We start from the raw sequence: 18,898 nt of genomic DNA, 5'->3' as shown, positions 1-18,898 counted from the left end.
GAGCACCATTAAGACTGCAGGACGGAACCAGGCAGTCAGTTAAGAGGTAGATGCTTAACCTGTTTGGGATAGGGGGCAGCATTTTCACGTTCGGATGAAAAGCGTGCCCAGAGTAAACTGCCTGCTACTCAGGCCCAGAAGCTAATATATGCATATTATTAGTAGATTTGGATAGAAAACACTCTGAAGTTTCTAAAACTGTTTGAATGATGTCTGTGAGTATAACAGAACTCATATGGCAGGCAAAAACCTGAGAAAAATCCAACCAGGAAGTGGGAAATCTGAGGGTTGTAGTTTTTCAAGTCATTGTCTTTCGATTATACAGTGTAAATGGGGTCATATTGCACTTCCTATAGCTTCCAATAGATGTCAACAGTCTTTAGAACCTTGTTTCAGGCTTCTACTATGAAGGGGGAGTGAATAAGAGCTGTTTGAACCAGGTGTCTGGCAGAATGCCATGAGTTAAGTCTCGTGCGCACCCGTGAGAGCGAGCTGCGTTCCTTTTCATTTCTAAAGACAAAGGAATTGTCCGGTTGAAACATGATTGAAGATTTATGATAAAAACATCCTAAAGATTGATTCTATACATCGTTTGACATGTTTCTACGAACTGTAATATAACTTTTTGACTTTTCGTCTGGACTTTCATCTGGACTTGCCTTGTGAATTTCGATTTGTGAACTAATCGCGCTAACAAAAAAAGAGGAATTTGGACATAAAGATGAACTTTATCAAACAAAACAAATATTTATTGTGGAACTGGGATTCCTGGGAGTGCATTCCGATGAAGATCATCAAAGGTAAGTGACAACATGGCGGGTATCTGTATGGCTTGTTTTTGTGGCTTAGCGCTGTACTCAGATTATTGCATGGTATGCTTTTTCCATAAAGCTTTTTTGAAATCTGACACAGCAGTTGCATTAAGGAGAAGTATATCTTTAATTCTATGCATAACACTTGTATCTTTTATCAAAGTTTATGATGAGTATTTCTGTAAATTGATGTGGCTTTCTGCAAATTCGCCGGATGTTTTCGAGGCACAACATTACTGAACATAACGCGCCAATGTAAACTGAGATTTTTGGATATAAATATGAACTTTATCGAACAAAACATACATGTATTGTGTAACATGAAGTCCTATGAGTGCAATCTGATGAAGATCATCAAAGGTTCGTGATTCATTTTATCTCTATTTCTGCTTTTTGTGACTCCTCTTTGGCTGGAAAATGGCTGTATGTTTTTCTGTGACTAGGAGCTGACCTAACATAATCGAATTGTGTGCTTTCGCTGTAAAACCTCTTTGAAATCGGACACCATGGCTAGATTAACAAGAAGTTAAGCTTTAATTTGGTGTATTGCACTTGTGAAAGTTAAATATTTCTAAAAAATATTTTTGAATTTCGCGCTCTGCTATTTCAGCGGATGTTGTCGAGGGGTTCCTCTTAGCCTTAATTAAGATTGATAAGATTTTGACGGACAGTGAGATAAGCCTGTTAGTTTTCTCCTCCATTTCAATGTTCTGCAGAAAGACGACTGGAGAGACACACTCTTCTATAGTGACCAATGAACTAGATAATAGATAGATAGTAGATAATGAACTAGAGTTGCCATCCGTTTGAGTTGGTTTGTTGAAGGGAACCTGAATATGGATGCAAGACAGGAACGAATAAGGACAGGGTGAAAAACAGAGATGAGAAACTAGAAGTTATTGCCAATGCTATAAAACAAGCAAAATTGCAAAAATATTCAGGTCCCCATTGTCTGTGGTCTAAATGATCTTTGAACAAATTCTTTGAATTTTCTGTGATGAGTTGCTGTTTTAGAAATTAGTTGCATTTAGTGAGATGGGGTTATGTAGAGAATAGAGAAAGGTCGAGAGACACTAGAGGTACGTTTATCCTGGTGGATTTCACTGAGGTTAACATCCCAGCTAAAGAGGAGGCAGAGCTCACAGCCAGACTAAACCATGGGCGACACACTGATATCACACGTCAGCCTTGTCATTCCACAGCTCCAGTTTGAGAAGTGGACATGCAGAGTCCACTCTCCTCCCCTCCTCCCCCATGGGGCCCAGGTAACACTAGACCCCTCCACACTGTATAAGCAGCCATTTTCCCACATCGCCACAGGTTATTTAAAGAGCCCACTCTGAATGACCCCCTGAGTCCACTCTATACACTCCACATGTCGTCAGTGTTGGGGCTAATGCATGTATATATACATCACCAAACATACATCAGGAGAAACTGTCACTCAGTGGAACCGAGGATTCATGGGAACTTAGATGGGGTCTCTGGTCCACTGAGATATAGCTAGCTACCTCAATTCCCTGTGGTGAAAAGCTTTGTGTGTGTGAGTTTTTTCCCTGTTCTTAATGATCTACCCAGTGACCCTGATAGTAAATTTTGATCTGGTGCGGCGTGCCTTCCTGCTGCCAGGCCAGGGCTACACACTATGACATCATACATTCATTCATCTCCTTCCGTCTTGACTACTGCAACTCACTACTCTCCAGTATCAACTCAAGCTCCCTCCATAAGCTCCAAATGGTTCAAACTCTGCAGCCCGACTCCTCACCCACACTAAGTCCTATCAGCACATCACCCCTGTCCTCCGTGAACTCCACTGGCTCCCTCTCTCCCAACGCATTGATTACAGGATCCTCCTTCTGACCTACAAAGCCCTTCACCACCTTGCCCCTCCTTACCTCTCAGACTTTCGTCTCCCCCACCAACCCACACACGCACATCGTTCCACCACAGCAGGCCACCTTGTCATTCCCAGGTCGAAGCTCAGGAGCTTCAGCGACAGGGCCTTCCCCAGGGTTGCTCCTAGGCTCTGGACCTCCCTCCCTCTAGCCATCCTTGACTCTGAGACCATCACTATCTTTCAGTCCCTCCTAAAGCCACACCTAAAGAACCCCCCCCCCCCAAAGACACTCCTCTCTTCACCATACTGAGCAGCACCTAAACCAAACCCTTACCCAGGTTCGTATCCAAATCCCAACCCTGTCCTCCCATAGACTAATGCATCACACTCTTTCCCTTCTTTGAGCTCACCTCTCTCTTTATTCATGTTTTGTTTAGTCTGATGTTTTGTTTTGACTCGATCACGTTTCAGGGAAGACCCAGATGCAGACAGTCTCTCGGGGTAACAAACGTTTATTACTAGAACAGGGGGCAGACAAAATGACAGATCAAGGGCAGGCAGAGGTCAGTAATCCAGATCAGAGTCCAAAAGGTACAGAACGGCAGGCTGTCTCGGGGATGAGGGCAGGCAGAGGTCAATAATCCAGTGTGGTGTGACAAGGTACAGAAACGGCAGTCAGGGTCAGGGCAGGCAGAATGGTCAAAACCGGGAAAACTAGAAAACAGGAACTAGAAACAGACAGGAGCAAGGGGAAAAACGCTGGTAGGCTTGACGAACAAAACTAACTGACAACAGACAATTTTTTTATTTTTTTTATTTTACCTTTAGGCAAGTCAGTTAAGAACAAATTCTTATTTTCAATGACTGCCTAGGAACAGTGGGTTAACTGCCTTGTTCAAACAGAACACGGGTATAAATACACTGGGGATAACAGGGAAGATGGGCGACACCTGGAGGGGGTGGAGACGAGCACAAAGACAGGTGAAACAGATCAGGGTGTGACAGACTGTTTTGTTGTTTTTCTTTTTCATTTCTATAATTGTAAAGCAACTTTGTGTCCTTGAAAAGCGCTATACATTGTAAGTCCCATGTATTATTTGTATTATTATTTATCATCTCTATGTCCAGTCCCCTGCCGAAAGCCTGTCCTGATGTCATCTCAGCTTAATCAGAGAGGCTTAGCAATGGTCTGTCTGTCGGTCAGTCTGGACGTGACCTGGTTCTCCGGCCAATCCAGGCCACTGCAGAGATGCAGATGTTGTTTACTCCAACATAATTTTTGGCGAGGTGCTGTTGATGTCCTCAACACTGTCAGTGTTCTGTAGAGGTGGACGATTGGCCTTGTTTTGGTGCCCACATGTGGTGATATAAAACAGCAGTCCAACAAACCCTCTGTTTCTCCCCTACAGTTGAGTCACCGTACACAGGACTTCAAACAACATGCATATATAGTATGTTTCTCTCACACTTATGGCACTCTGGGACATGTCAATGTCAAGGTCAGCCCATCAATAGGATGATGTATACACCAGATCTGAGCTCTAGGGAGAAATCCTATTGATGGTTCCTTTAATCAAAACACACCTTTGCTGATTGACATGCATGCAATCAACTCCAATGTATTTATAAAGCCCTTTTTACATCACCAAATGTAAAAAAGTACTTATACAGAACAGCAAGCAATGCAGATTTAGAAGCACAGTGGCTAGGAATAACTCCATAGAAAGGCAGGAACCTAGGAAGAAACCTAGAGATAAATCAATATTGAACACATATGCTGATGTGGCACTTCTTTGTTTGCTACACTTAAGACACTGTTTTTGCCATTCCTTTAATCCATTACAAACCTATAACTATTCCCCTCTAGTCTTACCTGTTGAGAGCAGGAGAGACAGACTCCAGCAGGTCTGCTACTACATTGAGGTGGGTTCATTGTGATGTGGTTGTTATCAGTGTGTTTTACATGTACGGTCTGGCTTGAGCCCAGAGCTTCTATCTCCATTCAGACAGACATGAGCTTGGTTGCTGCTAATCACCAGAGAAGGCAGACCCATGCTGGAGGGGTTAATGCAGTCTGATATCAGCCCCAGTGATCTGATCCCTGCATGAATGGCCAGAGCACCGTTATCTTGTCTGGTGAGAAAAGAGGGGAAACCGGAGAAAGAAAATGTCAGGGATAGTAAATGGAGCCAACATGGTAATTAGGCTGGAAAAGGTCCTGCTACCTAAAGAGCTTTGGAGCTGGGCTGAGGAACAGAGACAAATTTGCACAAACAAGCTAATGGGTGCGCTGACTAATGACTCTCCAGGCCAGTGGAATTTCTCTTGCTAATTTGACAAAGCCTGAAAAGGGGTTCAGAGAGATTATTGACAACAGGCCAAACTGTGAAGCTTTGAAAGCAGCAGACACCCCTGCCCCCCACCCCCCCCTGCTGCAGACCAGCCCCAAATGTAGATGTCCATTCTATCATTAACAAAATCCTAGCAGAGCTTTTATTTGTGCTGCCAGTGCTGTTCTTGCATTTATCTTACCTTGGCTCATTTCTATATATTATAGTCGTTATCTGTCCAACGGTTCTGTACAGAGGGTGACGTTGAGAGGCTGTATGGAGAGTTTGGCCCAATGGTGACTCCCTATAGTTACCCTGTTTTGATGTACACATGAAACCACACCGAGCCTGATCCCAATGGGTTTAAAGGCGTCCGTATGGATATATTATGACAACGTTTTGTGACGTTTTTGTTCGTTTTGGTCTTCGGCAAGGGCTTTTCGGCTGTTCGTGCGCACAGCAATTTTTCTCGAGGCAAGCCGAAGTCGGTAGACGAAGTCGGTAGACGAAGTCTACACCCTTTCGTTGGTGATTGATCAACAGTAGGGATTCCCCAATTCTTCAAGTGGTTGACATTTCACATATTCCAGTGAAACAAACACCTGTTCTATGTCCACGCCTCTCCCCTCACCAAAGTTGTCACGATGCCCAATGCCCACATTAGTTTTGTCGTACAGACATTGATCGCTGTCAGTCTTGTTCTGAAGGAGGTGGCCAGGGGTCGGTGGGGTTTTCCATATCACTGCCCTTCAAAAACATCCAAGGTATCATATGTGAACTAAGTCACTCTATACTGATTTTTGTTTGCATTATGGGGGACAGTGTAGCTTGTTTTGTGCCTCAGAATCCAGAAACCAGAATCCATTGTAGCTCAGATATGGGGCAATGTGTCAGTGGGAAAGCTCTGTAGTGACTGTATTTGTCTGCTGAATTGCAGAGCCACTCTGCTCACCCTAATGGTGTAGAAATCAGACTGACTTTTAAACAAAACTGGAGGAGAGCTTTTACCTTCTGGTAAATTGGCAGTCATGGGAATACAGGCCACTGTCATACTAGCTTCGCCCACTCATACACATTGCTTTCCCCTTTTTCCCCTTGACCAGAGTGAGTGCCCTCTCTGTCTCTGTCTGCCCAGAATAAATCTGCCTCTCTGCCTGTCATCTGTTCATTGTCTGTCCTCCTCCCCTCCCTCTTTCCATTGAGTCGAAGCATCACTCAGCCAGCATCTGATTCAATGGTCTATCCGTCTTCACACACTTAAGTATCTTGCTTCTTATCTATGTGTCACTCCTTATAATTAATTACATTATCTCATTCATCTAACTAATTACATTCTCAGCTGAAGACAAAGAACCACAAACACACACACACACACACACACACGCACACACACACACACAGTTTTGTATTGCTATCCTTGTGGGGACCAAATAATTGATTTCCATCCAAAATCCTATTTTCCCTAACCCTAAATCTAACCTTAACCCTTAACCTAACCCTAAGCCTAACCTTAACCCCAAAACCTTAACCCTAAAACTATACCTAACCCTAACATCTAAACCTAACCGTAACCCCTAACCCCAACTTTAATTGTAAGCCTAACCGTAATTGTAACCCTAACCCTAAACCTAACCCCTAAGTCTAAAATAGCATTTTTCCTTGTGTCTAAATTGTCCTTGTTTTACTATCCTTGTGAGGACTTCTGGTACCCACAAGGATAGTAAAACAAAAACACACAGACAGACAGACAGGCACACACATGCATGTGCTGTAGGCATACTAACCAAATCTGTTTGAAGTCTTGGATAGGCAAAAGTAGAGAGCGTTTCTTTATGCATGAAGTATTCATGTAACGTGTGGCATAGTGTGTGCGTGTGTGTATGTGTGTGTGTGTGTGTGTGTGTGTGTGTGTGTGTGTGTGTGTGTGTGTGTGTGTGTGTGTGTTTGTGTGTGTGTGTGTACGCACATGCTCGTGTCAGTGTGTGGAGACAGAGAAAGAGAGCGAGAGCACTTGCCGATCACACCGCGAGCAGCAAGCAGTAGAGTGCTGACACCTCGTATGGCTGTCAGAGGGAAAAGGGGCTGGGCTGAGAAGAGAGAGCGAGAGGGCGCAGGAGAGAGAGAGAGAGAGGAAAGGAGAGAGAGACACGGCAGGACAGCTGCCAGCATTTCTCCGGCAGCAGGAGCAGGATTGAGAGCCGGAACGGGAGCAGGAATTCTCCCCATTCCCCTGAAGCCCCCCTAGCCCAGGCTCCACACTGGTTCTCTCTCCCCCTCCTGGATGTCTCTGACTGCTGCCGCCTCCTCATCCCCACAACCAGAGGCACGGGGCACAGGGAAGGACACAGCCACCAGGACTCCCTGCTACAGCCACACGGCAGAGATGTAACAGCATGGATCAACTGGGAGAGAGTAACAGAGGGAAGAAATAAACACAAACCAATTGGATGTTGGATGAAGAGAGAGGAGAGAAGTTAAAGGGAAGAAAAAGGAGAAGGTAAAAAAGGAGAGGCTGAAAGAGAAGAGGACAGAAAAAGAGAGGCTGAAAAAGAAGAGGACAGAAAAGGTGAGGCCAGAAGAGAAGAGGACAGAAAAGGAGAGAGTGAATTAGAGAGAGATAGGAGTAAGAGCATCTTGCCAAAGTGCTGGAGAATCTGCTTCTATTGGAGGTATTGGTTCTCTGAACTGAGACTGAACTTGAGAGGCGTGGACACAGAACAGGTGTTTGTTTCACTGGAATATGTACAGAGTACAGAGAGGTGCTTTTCTCCCCTCTGATCTCTTCTTCTCTGACTTCTCCTCTCGCTCCAACCTGAACACCTGTCTGGACCCCCTCACTGGGACCTCTTTACTATCCACCCCCTCCTCTCCTAGTCAGCTAGGATGACGTTGGTGCCCACCCCGTCCCCTTTGCTCCTTACAAACCGTTGTGAAATCAAGTGGAACCCTCGATAATTGTGATCAGAGTAAAAAGGACCCCCCTTGCCCCAGCAAGGGATCGGCCCCGCCTCTTTCTGCTTCTCTATGTGTGTCTCTAATGCTAAAGTAATGGAGAACCTTGGAAATGGAGACATGAACTCTAAAGTTGAGCTTGAACACTTTTGCGCTCTTTGACTATGACAACTAACTAGATAATGGATTGGAAAGAGCTGTAAGTACTAACAATCTCTCTGTCTTTTCCACTGTCTTTTTATTAGATTGTCCAATAGTGCCCAAATACAATGTAGTATTTTAAGTTAACCTTCATAATTTGACATGCACGTTGTAGAAAATATTTGAGAGAGACTGAAGCTGGTTGTTTGTTTCCTACATACAGTGCTGTGTTGCTTGATAATCCTCTAACTTGCAGAATCTCTCTCCCCTCTTCTGTGTTGCGCTGAAATGCAGTTAATGTGTTTGAGCATGCATTCAGACCCAAGGTGTGTGTACTGAAATGCCTTCATTAGTATGGAGATGTGTGTTGAACAGGTGGGCAAGCTGTAGTGGGTGGGGGAATCTGAGCCTCTCCTCCCTGCACATGTTCCATTGAAGGTGAGAGGGAATAGAAAGAGAGGGAAAGCCATGTGACAAGCAATTAATTTCCCCATTAGGGTGTGTGTGCTTTGTTACAGAGGCGAGCGCTCACTGTTATTGCTTATCGCCCATTGAGTGGCTCTGACGGAACAGCAGAATACAAACCTGACTCTCTCGCCATTCAAGCAGACACACGTGCCTTTTCTTCTCATTGTGTGACTGGCTTTAACCCTCAAGGTTACAGGCATACCCTGCAATGCCGTATGGGCTCCCAGAGGGACAGGGGGAAAAAGCGAAAAAGGGAACCTATGAATCCTATCCGAATGTTAATTGTATTTTACTGTTTATTGCTGTGTGTCTTTGTCATGTTGGCAGATTCCTTGCAACTCTACAATAGCATCTCAATGTGACTAATATGAGAGAGAGAGAGACTTTCTGTTGAACAATGAATGTGTAATGCAGCCTCCCTTTCATACATGTGCAGACTGAAATGTGCAGACTGACATGTACACAAGCACACACGCACACCAAATGACACACACACACACCACTGTATGTGCCGAGTTTATCTTTATTTTTTACCATCTCACATTCATCTATTCCATCTCATTTTCTCCCTCACACTCTCTTCCTCATGCTATCATACACAGGCTGGTCCCTGGGGAGAGCCTCCTCCTGTAGCCCTCTTGGATGCAATAATTATTCCATCAGCCAGCGGTGTGTTCCCTGATTGTGCTCTTGGGCTGTCGCTGCATGGGGCGTGCTGTACTGGGGAGGGGGCAAGGTGGGGAGGGGTGTGGCTGTCACTCCAGGGAGTAGAGGGGTATATTTTGGCAGCAGCCCACCCTGTCCGGAGGAGCCCAGAACAGGACTAATGAGCTCAGGATGTTGGGCTCTCAGGCAACAGCCTCTCACCGAGAGAGACACACATGAACTGTCTCTCTCTCGCTAGCTGTAACCCTCCCTCTTCACATTTCTCTTCTTTTCATCACTCATACCATCTCTATTTCTCTCTGTCACTCTCTCCCTCTTATTGACAACGGCTTCTTTGTCTCTTGCATCTCTCTGATTCTTAACTGTGTAACTGAAAAGCGTTCAATGCATTGAATTTCCTGTGCGTATTCCTTTACTCTGACCTTGACTTTAAAGATGAAGTTTGGGGGTAACTGATACACAGTGGTGCCATATCACTGGCTGTTATAAGTGTGGCTGACTGTTACAGAGCTGGTAGAGTTGCAGTCAGATATTGGCACTGTCTTGCGAGCAGCAAGAGTTAAGACTGAAAGGAATGCATGCGTCTCACTCAGCTGGCCAATCTATTCTTCTCCAGTGCTCACTCTCCGCCTCCGAGAGAGCGAGAAGGATGACAGTGGATTTGAATTAGTCTTATCACAGAGCTGGATCTTACCCTGAGAGCCCTGCTAAACGCCAGAACAGCGGAACTGCTTAAAGACAACCACTTAATGAGACGCAGGGTCTAACTAGTCCACAGTACCAGGAGAGATCTATTTCTCTCACTCTCCTCACCAAATCTGTCCATCACGGGACTCAGTGAATGGGAGATTCTGGAATCAGTCATTGGTTCCATGGGACATGATCAGGAGCCCCCAACAATCTTTATACCAGAGTAACGTATGAAATAGCACAACGTTTCTTGTCACAATCACTTTTCCATTGCCTGTAAGTAGGGCTGTGAAATTTGAAATTTTGTCAGACGTTTATTGTCATGCAAATATCTGCCGGTCTCACAGTAAATGAGCGTTTATTAACATAAACATGTTTAGCATCTCCAGGCCTCACGCATACAAGCTGCTGATGCATGCCTTTGGAACATTTACATTTTAAAAAGTCAAATACATTTAATATACACCATCACAATAAATCCATAATTTATTTTAGGCAGATCTAAAGAAACATGATATGAAGAAAATGTATTTCAGAAGAACAGAATATGAATCAGTCTATTGTATGTTATCTGGCTATGCGCCATGCTGTAGGCTAGTTCATTTAGCAGACAAGATATGTTTATAAGTCACGTGCCATTATTTTATATTATATGATTCTATACTAAAAATAATATAATTGAACTGAATAAAATAGAAATGATATTTTTCCCATTCCTAAGCGAGTGTGCATATGAAGTGGCTATGTTGAGCGTAAAAGTAATAATACACTAGATTAAGTTATTTGGCAAATTTTGTTGTGAATAATACAAACCGTAGAATGTCTTAGAAATCAAAACATACATGGGCTGCATGGTGTGACTGTAGGCTATTGACTAATCAAAAAAGCTTTAGCTCTATTACATGCCTCAGGCTGCACACGCTGTTCTCTCATCAAGGGATCATATTTTACCCAACAGACTATTCTCAATTTAATCTTGTCTTTAATAATATGTAAAATGTGTTGGTCCCATGTTTCATGAGCTGTAATAAAATATCCCACAAAAAGCTTATTTCTCTCATTTTGTTCACACATTTGTTTACAACCCTGTAAGTGAGCGTTTCTCCTTTGAAAGATAATCCATCCACCTGACAGGTGTGGCATATCAAGAAGCTGATTAAACAGCATGATCATTACACAGGTGCACCTTGTGCTGGGAACATATCTAAAATGTGCAGTTTTGTCTCACAGCACAATGCCACAGATGTCTCAAGATTTGAGGGAGTGTACAGTTGGCATGCTGACTGCAGGAATGTCCTGTTGCCAGAGAATTGAATGTTCATTTATCTAACATAAGCTGCATCCAACGTCATTTTAGAGAATTTGGCAGTACATCCAACCGGCCTCACAACGACAGACCACGTTTAACCATGCCAACCCAGGACCTCCACATCTGGCTTCTCACCTGCGGGATCGTCTGAGACCAGACACTCGGACAGTTGATGAAACTAGGTTTGCACAACCGAAGAATTTCTTCACAAACTGTCAGAAACCGTCTCAGGGACGCTCATATGCGTGCTCGTCATCCTCACCAAATCAAACTTTATTTCTCACATGCGCTAAATACAACAAGTGTAGACTTTACCGTGAAATGCTTACTTACAAGCCCTTAACCAACAGTGCAGTTCAGGAAGAAGAAAATATTTACCAAGTAGACTAAAATAAAAAGTATGAATAAAAGTAACACAATAAGAACAACAATAACGAGGCTATATACAGGGGGCACCGGTACCGAGTCAGTGTGCAGGGGTACAGGTTAGATCACAATTGGTTGGGAGAATGTAAAACGTCAGCCATGTTCTTCAGCGCCATCTCATTCTGTACCAGGGTCTTGACCTGACTGCAGTTCAGCGTCGTAACCGAATGCCCACCTTTGAATGCAACTGGCACGCTGGAGAAGTTTGCTCTTCACGGATGAATCCCAGTTTCAACTTTACCGGGCAGATGGTAGACAGCGTGTATGGCATTGTGTGGGTGAGCGGTTTGCTGATGTCAACGTTGTGAACAGTGTGGCCAATGGTGGCGGTGGGTTTATGGTATGGGCAGGCATAAGCTACAGACAACGAACAAAATTGCATTTTATCGATGGCAATTTGAATGCACAGAGATACCGTGACGAGATCCCGAGGCCCAGTGTCGTGCCATTCATCCGCCGCCATCACCTCATGTTTCAGCATGATAATGCACAGCCACATGACCAAGGATCTGTACACAATTCCTGGAAGCTGAAAAGTTCTTCCATGACCTGCATACTCACCAGACATGGCACCCATTGAGCAAGTTTGGGATGCTCTGGAACAACATGTACGACAGCGTGCTCCAGTTTTCTCTGCTATCGCACGGCAAACGGTATTGGAGCGCCAAGTCTAGGACCAAAAGGCTCCTTAACAGTTTCTACCCCCAAGCCATAAGACTCCTGAACAATTAATCAAATGGCCACCGGACTATTACATTGACCCCCCCCCCATTTGTTTTGTACACTGCTACCTATACAAATTACCTCTAACCTGTACCCTGGCACACTGACTCAGTACAGATACCCCCTGTATATAGCCTCGTTATGATTATGTTATTGTGTTACTTTTTATTATTTTTTACTTTAGTTTATTTGGTAAATCTTTTCTTAATTCTTCTTGAACTGCGCTGTTGGTTAAGGGCTTGTAAGTAAGCATTTCACGGTAAGGTCTACACTTGTTGTATTCGGCGCATGTGACAAATAAAGTTTGATTTGATTTTTGATTTGATATCCAGCAACTTTGCACGGCCATTGAATAGGAGTGGGACAACATTCCACAGACCACAATCAACAGCCTGATCAACTCTATGCAAAGGAGATATGTCGCGCTGCGTGAGACAAATGGTGGTAACACCAGATACCTACTTTAAAAAAATTATGTTTTTGACCAACAGATGCATATCTGTATTCCCAGTCATGTGAAATCCATAGATTAGGGTCTAATTCATTTATTTCAATTGACTGATTTCCTTATATGAACTGTAACCAAGTAAAATCTTTAAAATTGTTGCATGTTGCGTTTATATATTGCGTTTATATATTTGTTCAGTGTAGAATGGCCCATTATCAAACAGGCAGCAACAGGGGCAGGGAAAAAAGGACATGTCATCCGTATATATGCACTCAAATAGCGAATGGAGGCTGCTTTCCTTCAGTTCGTTCTTAAATCATGCCGGGTAGGCTAATCCGGTTTTATAGCGGAGCTGCTGAGAAATAAATATAGTAGCAGCTGGGATCGTCGTCTTTTTAGTGGCAACCACACAGGATATAGACATGTCTGGGTTTATAAGAACACTTATTGCACTTCACACATCAACCATTGTTTGAGGAGAATGCAGCCTCGCTGCGCGACAGGTGATATTCCGCCCAAACTCTGTGTGCCAAGGAAACGCACGGTGGTGAGATATTCTGTAGTTAAACTTCTCTAGGATAGGGGGCAGCATTTTCACGTTTGGATGAAAAGCATACCCAAATTCAACTGCCAGCTACTCATCCCCAGAAGATAAGATATGCATATTATTAGTAGATTTGGATAGAAAACACTCTGAAGTTTCTAAAACTGTTTGAATCATGTCTGTGAGTATAACAGAACTTATTTAGCAGGCGAAACCCCGAGGACAAACCATTAAGAATTTTTTTTTTGAGGTCACTCTCTTTTCAATGGATTTTCATTGGGAATCCAGATTTCTAAGGGACCTTCCTGCAGTTCCTACCACTTCCACTGGATGTCAACAGTCTTTAGAAATTGGTTGAGGTTTTTTCCTTTGTGTAATGAAGAAGTTCGGCCATCCAGAACGAGGGTAACTTGAAGTGTACTGTTAGATAGAGGTGCGTGACCAGAAAGCTAGCTACAGTTTGTTTTCCTCCTGTATTAAACACAGATCATCCCGTCTTCAATTTTATCGATTATTTACGTTAAAAAATACCTAAAGTTGTATTACAAAAGTAGTTTGAAATGTTTTGGCAAAGTTTACAGGTAACTTTTGAGATATTTTGTAGTCACGTCGTACAAGTTGGATCCGGTGTTTTTCTGGATCAAACGCGCCAAATAAATTGACATTTTGGATATATATCGACGGAATTAATCGAACAAAAGGACCCTTTGTGATGTTTTGGGACATATCGGAGTGCCAACAACAGAAGCTCGTCAAAGGTAAGGCATGAATTATATTTTTATTTCTGCGTTTTGTGTCACGCCTGCAGGGTTGAAATATGCTTCTCTCTCTACTATGGTGCTATCCTCAGATAATAGCATCGTTTGCTTTCGCCGAAAAGCCTATTTGAAATCTGACATGTTGGCTGGATTCACAACAAGTGTAGCTTTAATTTGGTGTATTGCATGTGTGAATCCATGAAAGTTAGATTTTTTATAGTAATTTATTTGAATTTGGCGCTCTGCATTTTTACTGGCTTTTGGCCAAGTGGGACGTTAGCGTCCCACATATCCCAGAGAGGTTTTAAAGGTAATATCAGCCAATTAATTATGAAAATTTAAGAAATGTCCTATTACTAGGCTATTCAAAATCAAATATAAAATTTGCTGTAACTGAAGGCTAACTCTGTAAGCCACCCTGCACATCAATGAACCAACAGCATCGCCTAGGCCAATACCTTCTCTCCCAGACTCATGGATAGAAATGTAGGAGTGTAGAATAAGGTAACCAGTCCATCCAATATGCATAATAATACAGTCCACACTCAAAGGTGATTACTAGAATTAGTTTAAATTTGCAGTATAGGCTAGACCAATTATGTTCCAAAGACACCTTAGATATTTTTATATATGTTTTTCTGCCGTGCATAATATGCTGTAGGCTATTACACAATCATTATTTTAATTCAGGTGGGGGGGGTTTTCGGACTCATATAAGCATATGCATAAGCTCTAATATGCTTATGGGTGTTCTACATGCAACATCTTAAATGCTTTGAGTTAATAATCACCTTAGAAAGCACAGTCCATTTTGTTGTGTTTGGCTTTGAAGCAACCTGTTGTTGAACTTCTTTCTTCAAACTGATCATCACAGTGAGGTGACAAAATGTTGCCTAATGGTGACTTTTAAAAGCATAGTACTGTTTTGATGATAAGTGTTTGATGTGATTTTAGATAGCATTTGCATTGATGTCAGAGTGGTTAGAGGGACAATAGAGTACTGAATACCAGACCATTACCGGCAGGTTGTTAGCAAGTTGGGTACTACAAACGCATGTCCATAGTGCATAAAAGGAGATTACCATGACTCAACAGAATCACTGCAACAGCCTTACCTGTACAGCACAACGGCGACACAGCCATCCTTACCTGTCATGTTCCTGACAGGTGTGTCGTGTTTGACGAAGATACATTTATTAATTTAGTGTACATTAGCACCATGACAAGCATCTGCTGGCCCACTGACAACACAGGTGTCATGGCTGCTTTTCTTATGTAGACACCTGCAAACCCCTGCTGCAGAATTGGGCTTCATTGTGTCTTTAGCAGTGCATGAGCAATTAGACTGCTGAAATTAAAGCGTTTGAGAGTTCTATGTTGCTGTTTTGAAGTGAAGAACTGAAGCGTTTTACAAAGCCTTGGCCCCAGGTAGGAAGTGGGGAGTTGAAAGGGGGGTAGCATTGGGAGTGGAGGAGTGTCGGGAGCGCGCTTTTCCTGTCGACTATGGAAGAAAGAGATGTCTGGTGGCTCCTATGAAGTTTATCTTCCTTCCTGCCCAGCATATTACAGATGGCTGGCTAAATTGTATGTTTTTGAAGTTAGGCTAAACTCTTGTGTTTGCTCCTCCCAGGGCAGCTCAGAAGCTGAACCTCTCGTCCAAGCGGAAGAAGCACCAGTCTCCCTCTCTGCTGCATTCCGGAGCCCAGCAGCCCTCCATCTACCCCACCAACTTCAGTGGCACCCTGCAGCTCTCACCGCCCCCCGCCCCACCATGCCTGCTTCACGCCGTCTCAAAGGTCAAGGAGAACCCCGGGATGGGAAAGGTAAGGAGCGACAGGCACACACACAGACACACACACACAGACACATTGGTACATACACACACACACCCACATACACGCATATACAGTATGTATGGGTGACTGACATTTTAAATGGGAGAATGCACAGTGGCGACACATTAGTCTATAGGCAGCCAGTCGTCTGGTCCAGTACATACAGATGTGGGCAGATAAGCCTGCTGGAATGTCATGAATTCACTCAGTTTGTTTGTGTAACGGCCGTCATATTTTTCCTCCTCCTCGGATGAGGGGAGGCGAGAAGGATTGGACCAAAATGCAGCGGGTGATGAATACATAATGAATATTTATTAACAGAACGACGAAACATGAAAACTCTTTAACAAACTACAAAACAAATAAACGACGTAGACTGACCTAAAACATGAGAACTTACAAATACACGAAGAACGCATGAACAGGTACAGACTACAAACAAATGCTACAGTCCCGTGTGGTACGAACATACATACAGACACGGAAGACAATCACCCACAAACAAACAGTGAGAACAGCCTACCTTAATATGGTTCTCAATTAGAGGAAACGTCAAACACCTGCCTCTAATTGAGAACCATATCAGGCAACACATTAAACCCAACATAGAAACACAATACATAGAATGCCCACCCCAACTCACGCCCTGACCAACTAAACACATACAAAAACAAGAGAAAACAGGTCAGGAACGTGACATAACCCCCCCTGAAGGTGCGAACTCCGGGCGCACCACCAAAAGTCTAGGGGAGGGTCTGGGTGGGCATCTGTCCACGGTGGCGGCTCAGGCTCTGGGCGTGGTCCCCATCCCACCATAGTCACTCCCCGCTTTTGTAGCCTCCTCCCAATGACCACCCTCCAAATTAACCCCACTGGACTAAGGGGCAGCACCGGACTAAGGGGCAGCACCGGAATGAGGGGAAGCTCCGGACTGAGGGACGGCAGCTCCGGACTGAGGGACGGCAGCTCCGGACTGAGGGACGGCAGCTCCGGACTGAGGGACGGCAGCTCCGGACTGAGGGACGGCAGCTCCGGACTGGCTGACGGCTCTGGCTGGTCATGGCTGGCTGACGGCTCTGGCTGGTCATGGCTGGCTGACGGCTCTGGCTGGTCATGGCTGGCTGACGGCTCTGGCTGGTCATGGCTGGCTGACGGCTCTGGCTGGTCATGGCTGGCTGACGGCTCTGGCTGGTCATGGCTGGCTGACGGCTCTGGCTGGTCATGGCTGGCTGACGGCTCTGGCGGTTCCTGTCTGGCGGACGGCTCTGAAGGCTCAGTGCAGACGGGCGGCTTTTAAGGCTCAGTGCAGACGGGCGGCTTTGAAGGCTCAGGGCAGACGGGCGGCTTTGAAGGCTCAGGGCAGACGGGCGGCTTTGAAGGCTCAGGACAGACGGGCAGTTCAGGCGGCGCTTGGCAGACGGACAGCTCAGACGGCGTTGGGCAGACGGGCAGTTCAGGCGCCGCTGGGCAGACGGCAGACTCTGGCCGGCTGAGGCGCACTGTAGGCCTGGTGCGTGGCGCCGGAAATATCGGACCGTGCAGGCGTACTGGCTCCCTTGAGCACTGAGCCTGCCCAACCTTACCTGGTTGTATGCTCCCCGTAGCCCGACCAGTGCGGGGAGGTGGAATAACCCGCACTGGGCTGTGTAGGCGAACCGGGGACACCATGCGTAAGGCTGGTGCCATGTATGCCGGGCCGAGGAGACTCACTGGAGACCAGACGCGTTGAGCCGGCTTCATGGCACCTGGCTCAATGCCCAATCTAGCCCTGCCAGTGCGGGGAGGTGGAATAACCCGCACCGGGCTATGCACACGTACAGGAGACACCATGCGCTCTACTGCGTAACACGGTGTCTGCCCGTACTCTCGCTCTCCACGATAAGCTCGGGGAGTTGGCGCAGGTCTCCTACCTGACTTCGCCACACTCCCTTGTAGCCCCCCCCAAGAAATTTTTGGGCTTGACTCACAGGCTTCCGTGCTAGTCGCGTACCCTCATAACGCCGGTTCCTCTCTCCGGTTGCCTCTGCTCTCCTAATCGCCTCCAGCTGTTCCCATGGGAGGCGTTCCTTTCCAGCCAGGATCTCCTCCCATGTGTAGCAACCCTTGCCGTCCAAAACATCCTCCCATGTCCATTCCTCCTTCGTGCGCTGTTGCTTTCTCCCGTTACACCGCTGCTTGATCCTTTGTTGGTGGGTGATTCTGTAACGGCCGTCATATTTTTCCTCCTCCTCGGATGAGGGGAGGCGAGAAGGATTGGACCAAAATGCAGCGGGTGATGAATACATAATGAATATTTATTAACAGAACGACGAAACATGAAAACTCTTTAACAAACTACAAAACAAATAAACGACGTAGACTGACCTAAAACATGAGAACTTACAAATACACGAAGAACACATGAACAGGTACAGACTACAAACAAACGCTACAGTCCCGTGTGGTACGAACATACATACAGACACGGAAGACAATCACCCACAAACAAACAGTGAGAACAGCCTACCTTAATATGGTTCTCAATCAGAGGAAACGTCAAACACCTGCCTCTAATTGAGAACCATATCAGGCAACACATTAAACCCAACATAGAAACACAATACATAGAATGCCCACCCCAACTCACGCCCTGACCAACTAAACACATACAAAAACAAGAGAAAACAGGTCAGGAACGTGACAGTTTGGGACACATTCCTCCCTCTGAATGGACTACAGTTTGTGAGGGAAAGAAAATACAAAAATCCAATCAAATTCCCTTTAAAGGCTAAAAGTTTGCAAACATTATTACAGTGGATTTCTGCTAGCTGCGTTCCATAAACCTGATGATGAAATCGAGCAGGATGTCGGTGATTGGTCTGTCATTAGCGTTAGTGCTATATAAACACACCTTTCCTCCAGGGTTTATTGGGTATTGTTTGCTGGGCTGAGATTCTGTATTTATAGAGTAGAAGAA

The 18,898-nt window shown here is 44.9% G+C and overlaps 1 protein-coding gene across 1 annotated transcript in view; it reads left to right on the top strand.

Annotated features, from left to right (window-relative positions):
• Positions 1–18,898, top strand: part of LOC120023283 (kinesin-like protein KIF26A) — a 62,364-nt gene that overhangs the window by 27,588 nt on the left and 15,878 nt on the right. Inside the window, exon 4 of the mRNA XM_038967316.1 lies at positions 15,738–15,930. Within this exon, the coding sequence (XP_038823244.1) occupies positions 15,738–15,930 (193 nt within the window). The remainder of the gene's footprint in view (positions 1–15,737; positions 15,931–18,898) is intronic.

This window comes from Salvelinus namaycush, chromosome 28 (genome assembly GCF_016432855.1).
Source record: "Salvelinus namaycush isolate Seneca chromosome 28, SaNama_1.0, whole genome shotgun sequence".
In the NCBI taxonomy this organism is placed as follows: domain Eukaryota; kingdom Metazoa; phylum Chordata; class Actinopteri; order Salmoniformes; family Salmonidae; genus Salvelinus; species Salvelinus namaycush.
The sequence above is the reverse complement of the archived record's forward strand: the minus strand, read 5'-3'. Positions and strand labels throughout refer to the sequence as shown.